General features: G+C 44.4%; 1 protein-coding gene across 1 annotated transcript in view; it reads right to left on the reverse strand.

The window, feature by feature from the left end:
• The window catches only part of LOC110594406 (LETM1 domain-containing protein LETM2, mitochondrial-like), a 17,753-nt gene that overhangs the window by 2,319 nt on the left and 4,945 nt on the right, over positions 1-10,489 (reverse strand). Inside the window, exons 4-7 of the mRNA XM_021706100.1 lie at positions 9,627-9,685; positions 4,416-4,553; positions 3,164-3,364; positions 1,897-2,016 (exon numbers count right to left, since the gene is read on the reverse strand). Of these exons, the coding sequence (XP_021561775.1) occupies positions 1,897-2,016; positions 3,164-3,364; positions 4,416-4,553; positions 9,627-9,662 (495 nt within the window). The 5' untranslated portion in view covers positions 9,663-9,685. The remainder of the gene's footprint in view (positions 1-1,896; positions 2,017-3,163; positions 3,365-4,415; positions 4,554-9,626; positions 9,686-10,489) is intronic.

The raw sequence follows: 10,489 nt of genomic DNA on the forward strand, positions 1-10,489 counted from the left end.
CTGGAGCCCAGCAGGTCGAGGCTGTGGTGGCTGGGAGCGTGCCACTGCACTCCAGTCTGGATGACAGAGTAAGACTCCAACTCAAAAAAAAAAAAGATTTTCTTTATATGAATTGTATGACCACATTCTATTGCAGGATTTGCTTATAGAATACTGAGTATCACATGGTTAGATTAGTATCCCCATGTCATTGTAGTGAAATTAAAAAATGATACACCCTTTCAAGAAAGCAGTTTGACGGTATGATACCCCAAGCACCTATGTTCAAGAAATATATGATTTGGCCAGGTGCAGTGGCTCACACATGTAGTCACAGCACTTTGCAACGTGGCAGTATTGCTTAAGCCCAGGGGTTCAAGGCCAGCCTGAGCAAGACAGTGAGACTTCATCTCTACACACACACAAAAAAAATTAGCTGGGCATGGTGATCAGTCTGCAATCCTAGCTACTCGGAAGGCTGAGGGAGAAGGATCACTTGACCCCTGAGGTTTGAGACCTCAATGAGCTGTGATCATGTTACCATACTCCATCCTGGGCCACAGACTAAAACCCTGACAAAGAAAGAAAAGAAAAGAGGGAAAGGGAAAGAGAAAGGGGAGGGAAGAAGGAAGGAAAGAAAGAGAAGATTTAAAGTGTCTTTCTCTTTAGACGGTCGTGGTAGCGTGCGCCTGTAGTTCCAACTACTTGGAAGGCTGAGGTGGAAGGATCACCAGAGCCCAGCAGGTCAAGGCTGTGGTGGCCAAGAGTGTGCCACTGCACTCCAGTCTGGGCGACAGAGTGAGACTCCAACTCCAAAAAACAAAACAAAACGTATCTTTCTCTATAATGTTCATCTTCCAACCAGAGCTGATCCAACATGTAAGAGGAACTAGTGAAATAGAAAATGGTTCCTATCCCAAAATAATGTGTGTGCACTTTATAGCATTTTTTACAATTGTAGAAATGAGAATGTAATAGAAATTACTCCTCTGCTTTAGAGAATTGATGCTCTTACTTAAAATACAAATATGCAATCTGAGGGCCAATACTAAACACCCATTACCAAAGCTAATGGTGGGGCACTAGTTGGGAAAGCAGCTCCAGATGGGTCCCCAGGCAAGGTACAGACCAGCAGACAGATTCGCACAGAGGGCAGGTCTTGAGTTTCTGCCAAGTCCCTTTTAGACCTGGAGTAGACAAAACTGTAAGGTGGCACCAAAATTCTCTGTCCCTGTTGTATCCACAATTTCTCCTAGTTATTCAAACACTATTCTAAGTGCTGTATGAAGGGACTCTACAGTTGCAATGAAGGTCTCAAGTCCATTGACCTTAAGATAGGGAGGTTATTCAGGTGGGCCTCACCTAATCACGTGAGACTTTAAATCTGTGATTAAGGGTCAAATACAAGGGAAGTTCAAGACGTGAAGCCTGAGGAGGATCTAGCATATGAGGATTCTCAGTTGCTGGCTTTGCAGATGGAGGGAAGGAGTACAGGTGGCCTCTAGGAGCTGAGCATAGCCTGGGGCTGACAGCCACCAGGAAACAAGGACCTCAGTCCCACAGCTGCAAGGAACTAAGCTCAGCCAATAAACCGAATGAGCTTGGAAGTGGGTACTTTCCCAGTCTCCAAAGGAACACAGCCTGCACTTCTGACCTACAGAACTGTGAGCTAATACATGGGTGCTGTCTTAAGCCACAAAGTTTGTGGCAGTTTGTCAGGCAGCAATAGAAAACTCATAATACCCTGTCCCAGCCGAAGTGAAAATTCAATCTTATTTCCTCAGCATCCTACTGCTCAGTGAAATAAGGCAAGTTAGGTAAGATGGTTCTCCTGCAAAGTAGAAATCACAAAATGAGGTGTGCAAAATGTCCAGAAGAAAGTTCTAGTGAAGAGGGCCAGGAAGAGCCACTACTTGCCTCTGTGAGCTGTTGGCGTAGTTGTTCCTCAGTGAGACCCAGTGATCTCATCCCTCGGGCCCTACAGGCAGCCTGGAGTTCCAACACACTCAAAGCCCTCACCCCTTCTTTGGCAATTATCTGAAAAAAATGCAAGAAATGGTGTTGGAGCTTTTGAGTTCAATGTTACCTAATCCCTAAATTCCAGCAAATCAGTGGAGACAGAATTGGATGCTTTGGCACTTGGTCCCCTGCATTGACTGTTGCTGCAAAGGCCAGGAGTCTAGACAAACAAGGTGACTTAGAAAGGTAGCAGTTGAAATAAGGGGAATCCTGCCAACAGGTATTATTAATACTACAGGGATATTTTCGTAACTCCTCCCCAACATTCTGTCACCAAAATAATTCTTTCCCCTCTTGATCTGCATTTTGCCTGGTTATGACATGGTCTCCTTCTTCTTCCTTCCTTTAAGGTTCATTTTCACTCGAAAAGCTTTCAATGGACACTTTGTTGCAAGTCCCAGTAGTGTTCTTCTTCCCCACTGTCCTTTTCCAACAGCCTAGGAATGGCCCTGGTCCACAAAACTCCCTTAATAAATAACACAGTTTCTGCTTGGTGTGACCCAAAACAATGGTACTTCTGGGACCGGTATTGTTTACTCCAAAGTTCTAAAAGCAACAACTGAAATCTAAATGGGACCGATGGGATCATGCTTTCTCAGTTCTGGGAAACTTGCTCCCTCAGGCAGAATGCTTTTAAAGCAGCTGATTCAGATTCAAGAAACATTCCTTCCACTTTTTTTAAAGGAGCCTAATTAGTAGCTATAGTCCATTGGTGCCTTTCTTCCATGAGCTGTCAGGCTCTGCTTTTCCTCTCAGCATTATGCTTGGCCACCCCTTCTTACCAGGCCAACTCACCCGCAGAATACTGACTTTGGCACCAGCTCCTCGGTGGGGAGCAGAGGTGTGGGGTTAGAGCTTCCACAGGAATCTACTGAGCTGCTATTTCCTTCCCAGCAGGTCCTAACTGCTTTAGATTAGTCCCACAAAGACATCCAAATTACTAACTGCTTATGATGGCCTTCTCAAGAAAAGGGGTCAGGGTATGACAAACAAATCCTAAAATGAGTAATCAAAGTTCAAGTCATAGTAATGGCAGTTTATACCACTCATTTTGCCAGAGCCTATCCTTGACCAGACCCAACAGAAAATACCACACTCAACCCACAGGTACCCTGAGGTAGCTCCCAGTGCCTTACTAATTCCCTGGCTGTGGTTAAGCTCTTACTTCATCGTCTGCTTTTATAGACTTCAGTCTCATCAGGAGCTGAAAGCGGAGCAAATTGTTAGTTCCAAAGGTCTGCAGTTCTAGCAGTTTGCAAAGGGCAACTAGCTGACGTCGATCTAAGTGCTCCAGGGCTAGCTGATCCTCAAACAGTTTAGAAAACCGAACGATCTCCTTTGTGCTGGGCTTGTGGCCTGTCTGGACCTAGGCAGTGGGACAAAGAGGCTAATTAAAATGTATTTCCTATTTAATTTGACCTTCCCAGTAGATTATTTGAAAGAGACATCAGCCGAACTCGGTGGCTCAGCCTGTAATCCCGTGCCTTTGGGAGGCTGAGGTGAGTGGATTGCCTGAGTCCGCGGGTTCGAGACCCGCCTGGGCAGCAATACCTCATCTCTACAATAAATCAAAAAATCAGCTGGGCGTGGTAGCGCGCGCCTGTAGTTCCAGCTACTTGGAAGGCTGAGGCGGAAGGATTGCCGGAGGCCAGCAGGTCGAGGCTGCGGTGGCCAGGAGCGGCCACTGCACTCCAGTCTGGGCAACAGAGTGAGACTCCAACTCAAAAAAAAAAAAAGAAAGAGACATTAAAGCATTCATGGACTCTATCTGATGTCTGGAAATGGGCCCTCTGGTACAAAGAAGAGTCAAGAAATCTGGCTGAAGTCCAACTATATCAGCTGAAAAATCAGGAGTAGTTCAGAAGTTTGACTCTAAATCTACTGTTATTTCCGAAAGATTATCAACATCTTTAACACATTGATTAACATAGGCTTTTCTGCAAAGTACCACAAATGTTTACAATATTAAATGCTCAGTATTGTATATCTACAGCTTAGAGATGTGCTGTTTCTTTTATTTTTTTGAGTCAGAGTATCACTCTGTCACCCAGGTTGGAGTGCAGTGGCACACTCACGGCTACCACAGTCTCGACCTGCTGGGCTCAGGCAATCCTTCCACCTCAGCCTTCCAAGTAACTGGAACTACAGGTGTGCACCACCATACCCAGGTAATTTTTTTTTATTTATTGTGGAAGTGAGGTCTCGCCAAGTTGCCCAGGCTGGCATCAAATCCCTGGGCTCAGGCAATCCTCTCGCCTCCGCCTCCCAAAGTGCTAGGATTACAGACGTGAGCCACTGCGCCCAGCAAGATGTGCAGTTTTGAAGATTGTGAACAATTTGGAAGATCCGTGCTGACATGCATCTTTTCCATAACTCCCGGCCCAGAAGTCATCTGGTGTCTTATAAAAGACTGACACCTGTTTCACATAGGATGAGAGCTGTGAAGAGGCATCCCCCAATTTGGCTTTGTTCCTCCTAGCCATTTCTGTCATGGTTTCTTGAAGAAATGTTGCTAGTTCCAACTTCACAGCCATTTTCTTTTTCTGTTTTTCTTCCTTAACAGTAGAAGAGTAAAAAGTTAATCAACCCTTCATGATGGCAATTGGTAGATAAATATGGGAGAAAAATAACTGCTACCTTATTATTCATCCCAATATCATGTATTACCATTATGTTCAGGCCTAATCGAGTACGTTTGTGAGAACTAGAGCAAAAAAAAAAAAAAAGAGTAGTCTCTATGTGGATCTTGTCTCCTTAATTTTACCTTTTATTTCTCACTAATACAACGATTATAAGCATTTGACAGATCCAAAATGTCCCCTCAATGGGTGGCTTTGCCATACTTGGAATGAGGTTCTACCTCTTAACCTGATATAAACCACCGAGGCTGCTAGTTGAGCCAATACTTTGTCTAAAGGGCCCTGTGTTTTGCTTTACAAACAAAGAAAACTAGGAAATGAACTTTAGCATAAAGTGTCCTGTGGTTTAAATACAGATATAATTAACTATAATACAGTGAGTTAAGTGCTTTAACAGACATAAACAATGCACTGCACAGAAGAGAATGAAATATACTCTTAAGACACCATGTTGGCCAGGCACGGTGGCTCACTCCTGTAATCCTAGCACATTGGGAGGTGGAGGTGAGAGGATTGCCTGAGCCCAGGGGTTCGAGACCAGCCTGGGCAACTTAACAAGACCTCGTCTCTACAATAAATTAAAAAATTAGCCAGGCATGGTGGAGCACGCCTGTGGTTCCAGTTACTTGGAAGGCTGAGGCAGAAGTATCGCCTGAGCCCAGCAGGTCATGGCTGCAGTAGCCATAAGCGTGCCACTGCACTCCAGCCTGGGTGAGAGAGTAAGGCTCTGACTCAAAAACAAAAAAGATACCATGTTGACCAGCACTTCTTAATCCTTGTTCATCATCAGAAATGTAGTATGGTAGCATTTTCAAAATAACCATGATCAGGACTCAGGGTGGGTAGAGAGGAACAGAAATTTCTATTTCCTAAGTTGCCTAAGAAATTCTAATGATCAGTCAATCATAGGAGTCATTGATTTTTAGGGAGCTCGTAAAAGAATCAGGCCAAAAAAAGAAAAAAAATCATTGGTCAGAACCCATTTAGTTATCCATTTCATTCATCCATATCCTTTCATCCATCTATCTATTTATCCATTTATTGTGCATCTACCATGTACTAAGTACTGAACTGTGGATAAAATGAGCAAAAACAGACAAGAATCCCTGACCTCATAGAACTTCTAGTTTAGTGGGAGAGACAAGCACTGATAACCAGTAATTCTACAAAATCATGTAAAAGTATAACAGATAAGTGCTATGAAAGAGAAATGCCTGGTACTTACTGTGATGTGATATAAACAAAAAGCTCTCCTGAGCCTCTCTCTCCATGGAACAAAGCAAACAAGAAAGTATTGTCTAAGACTGTGACCATGTTGAATATATATGTTAGTTTGGGAGGAACAAGTGGTGTTCAGGAAAGGTAATATTTAGGAAAATCACTTCCTCTATTCTCCCTTCTTCCTATATGCACTAACACTTTCCTTGGAATCTGTGGTATTAATTCTAGAGTCTGATTATTTTTATTTTTTTGAGTTGGAGTCTCACTCTGTCACCCAGACTGGAGTGCAGTGGCTGCTCCCGGCCACCGCAGCCACGACCTGCTGTGCTCCGGCGATCCTTCCGCCTCAGCCTTCCAAGTAGCTGGAACTACAGGCGCGCGCTACCAAACCCAGCTAATTTTTGATTTATTGTAGAGATGAGGGCTCGTCAAGTTGCCCAGGCGGGTCTTGAACCCACGGGCTCAGGCAATCCACTCACCTCAGCCTCCCAAGGAGTGGGATTACAGGCTGAGCCACCGAGCCCGGCCTGATTACTTTAAATGTAAGTAAACTAAGCTATTGTCAGGCAGTCAAATCATGCAATCTGATTTTACCTTTTAAATGTCTCCCAAATCTGTCCTCAAGTTTTATTCCTACTGCCAATTTCATAATGTAGTCTCAGTCATCTCTCCCTTGGACTACTGCAATAGCATTCCAGCTGATTTCCCTCCTTTGGCCCTGTCCTCTTCATTCCTTCCTCCTGCAAAATTCTTTTTCTTTTTCTTTTTTTCCAGTTGGAGTCTCACTCCGTCACCTAGGCTAGAGTGCAGTGGCACGCTCCACCTGCTAGGTTCCAGTGATCCTTCCGCCTCAGTCTTCCAAGTAGCCAGAACTACAGTCGTGCACTACCACACCCAGCTACCATGCCTGTAATTTTTTGATTTATTGTAGAGATGAGGTCTCGCCAAGTTGCCCCGGTTGGTCTTGAACCCACAGGCTCAGGCAATCCTCTTACCTCAGCCTCACAAAGTGCTGGGAATACGGACTGAGTCATTGAGTCCAGCACAAAATTATTTTTCTAAGACACAGATCTAATGATGTTGCCCAGACCAGCTTAAAATTTACCTTCCATTATTCACCATGGTCAAAAATAAAGTCTAAGTTCCTTCAGCTGGTAGATGCTTTCCAACCTGACCTTAACACATCACCTTGGTCTCTTTCCTGCCCTTGATCTGCTGGTACTCCCTACTCCAACCAAAAAGAAACCAGTCAGCCGGGCTTGATGGCTCAGCCTGTAATCCCACACCTTGGGAGGCCGAGGTGAGTGGATTGCCTGAGCCCGCGGGTTCGAGACCCGGCTGGGCAACTTGACAAGACCTCATCTCTACAATTAATCAAAAAATTAGCTGGGCGTGGTAGCGTCTGCCTGTAGTTCCGGCTACTTGGAAGACTGAGGCGGAAGGATCACCGGGGCACAGCAGGTCGAGGCTGTGGTGGCCGGGAGCGACCACTGCACTCCAGTCTGGGCAACGGAGTGAAACTCCAACTCAAAAAAAAAAAAGAAACCAATCAGTGGCCTCTGACTATATCATACTCCCCCACACTGTTGAGCCTTTTTTTTTGAGTTAGAGTCTCACTCTGTTGCCCAGGCTGGAGTATAGTTGAAGTGGCATGCTCACAGCCACTGTAGCCTTGACCTGCTTGGCTCAGGTGATCCTTCTGCCTCAGTCTTCCAAGTAACTGGAATTACAGGTACGTACTACCATACCCAGCTACTTTTTGGATTTATTGTAGAGATGAGTCTCTCCAAGCTGCCCAGGCTGGTCTCAAACCTGCGGACTCAGGCAATCCTCTCACCTCTGCCTCCCAAAGTGCTAGGATTACAGGTATGAGCCACCACACCCAGCTTGTTGAGTCATCTTAAGTGCTATTCTTTTTATCCAGAATACCTATCAGACTGATAAAATTCCACTGAGGGTAAGTCTCAGTTCCAAATTAGCTCACAGAAACCTTTCCTAATCTTACTGATTTAAAAGTTGCCCTCCTTGTTCTCTCATAAAGTTTTGTTCATATGTTCTTCAGACTATATGCTGTTGAGAGGAGAGTCACAGCATGCAGGGAATGAAGGAGCTGCCTCTGTTTTCCAGCCCATCACCCTTACAGTGTTCATCAAACTCAATTAGGGTGCCCTCTCAGGGGCTACTCAAGGGTCTGTTTAGTTGGCTAAATCATACCTACTATCCAACTCGTCACTGCAGTAACAGCAAATTTTTTTGTTCTTTATTTTTTTTAATGGTTAAAAACAAGTTAGGATTCAGTGGAGAAGGGATAGTCTTTTCCACAAATGATGCTGGAAAAACTAGATACCTACATGGCAAAAAAAACAAAACTAAACTAAACACTGACATTACACTTTTTCACAAAAATTAACTCAGAATGAATCACAGACCTAAATGTAAAATGCAAAACCGTAAGACTCCTAAAACAAGAGAAAAATCTAGGTGACCTTGGGTTTGGCAATAAATTTTTAGCATTTAAACACAAAAAGCATAATCTATGAAAGAAAAAATCAGTAAGCTGAGCAACATTAAAGTTAAAAATGTTTGCTCTGTGAAATATACTGTTAAGTAGGCCAGTCTCGGTGGCTCAGCCTGTAATCCCAGCATTTTGGGAGGCTGAGGTGAGTGGATTGCCTGAGCCCACGGGTTCGAGACCCGCCTGGGCAACTTGGCAAGACCTCATCTCTACAATAAGCCAAAAACTAGCCGGGCGTGGTAGTGCACCCCTGTAGTTCTGGCTACTTAGAAGGCTGAGGCGGAAGGATCAGCCAGCAGGGCGAGGCTGCAGTGGCCGGGAGTGTGCCACTGCACTTCAGTCTGGGTGACAGAGTGAGACTCCAACTCAAAAAAAAAAAAAAGAAATGAAAAGATAAACCACAGACTAGAGGAATATATCTGGAAAATATATATCTGATAAAGGACTTTTATCCAAAATTGCATAGACTCAAAATAACAATAAGAAAACAAACAGCCAGGCTTGGCATGGTGGCTCACACCTGTAAATCCTAGCACTTTAGGAGACAGAGGTGAGAGGACTGCCTGAGTCCAGGGTTCAAGACTAGCCTGGGCAACTCCACAAGACCTCATCTCTACAATAAATCAAAAACTTAGCCAGGCTTGGGGGCGTGCGCCTGTAGTCCCAGCTACTTGGAAGGCTGAGGTGAAAAGCTCGCCTGAGCCCAGCAGGTGAAGGTTGTGGTAGCTGTGAGCGTGCCACTGCACTCCAGACTGGATGACAGAGTGACTTGAACTCAAAAAAAAACAATGAAAAAGTGGACAGCTGGGCTCGGTGGCTCAGCCTGTAATCCCGCGCTTTGGGAGGCTGAGGTGAGTGGATTGCCTGAGGCCGCGGGTTCGAGACCTGCCTGGGCAAGTTGACGAGACCGCGTCTCTACAATAAATAAAAAATTAGCCGGGTGTGATAGCATGCACCTATAGTTCAGGCTACTTGTAAGGCTGAGGTGGAAGGATCGCTGGAGCCCAGCAGGTCGTGGCTGCAGTGGCCGGGAGCGTGCCACTGCACTCCAGTCTGGGTGACAGAGTGAGACTCCAACTCAAAAAAAAACAGTACCACACTAATGTAAGATGTTAATTATAGAGGAATCTGTGGCAGGGGAGTGGGGAGTGATATGTGAAAACTCTGTACTTTTTGCTCAATTTTTCTGTAAACCTAAAAACTAAAAAATCAAATTTATTAATTTCTTTAAAAAGTTAAAATATCCTACATACCTTTTTGGATTCACTTTCAAAAGTTGATGGCAACATCTCTGGGAAGAGTTTCAGGAAAACTGGCAATAAGAATTCCATGAAGGGTACAATTATGAACACCATAAATGGAACCAGGCGGAAGACATCAGCACAAGTTCTTAACAGCTAAAGAATGAAACACATATGTAGTATTCATTATTTTAGGACATGCCAAAAACACAAACACGAAAAAGTGTGCCTTGAGTTAGTTTATTTTTTTTCTTTTTTTTTAAGGTTGGCCTCTAATTCCTGGGCTCAAGCAATTCTTCCCCCTCAGCCTCCTGAGTAGTTGGGACTACAGGCATGCACACAGTGCCTGACTGCCTTGGTTCTTAAGATGTTAAAAACCTAAGACAGGTTTTTTGCAGCTATTTATAAAATAAAAAGGCGGGCTTTTACTGTTTACCATAGCTCTGAAGTAATATTTATGGAACATCGTCAAGAAAATCTGTGACAAACAAAACATATTATTGGCATCTCTTAGCTTTTATCTAAGTTGAGTGGTTCATATTTTAATAATATATTATCTGCCAAAATTTGTTTTTAAAATGTGTATAATTTGCCAAGGCACAGTGGCTCAAGTCTGTAATCCCAGCACTTTGGGAGGCCAAGGCGAGAGAATTGCCTGAGTTCAGGGGTTCGAGACCAGCCTGGGCAGCTTGGCAAGACCTCATCTCTATAATAAATCAAAAAATAAGCCAGGCGCGGTAGCACTCGCCTGTAGTTCCAGCTACTTGGGAGGCTGAGGCGGAGGGATTGCCTGAGCCCAGTAGGTCAAGGCTAAAGTGGCCGTGAGCATGCCAATGCACTCCAGCCTGGGCAACAGAGTGAGACTTTGACTCATT

The sequence above is a fragment of the Carlito syrichta genome, unplaced genomic scaffold (genome assembly GCF_000164805.1).
Source record: "Carlito syrichta isolate Samal-C Ts95f unplaced genomic scaffold, Tarsius_syrichta-2.0.1 Scaffold315142, whole genome shotgun sequence".
Classification (NCBI taxonomy): Eukaryota; Metazoa; Chordata; class Mammalia; order Primates; family Tarsiidae; genus Carlito; species Carlito syrichta.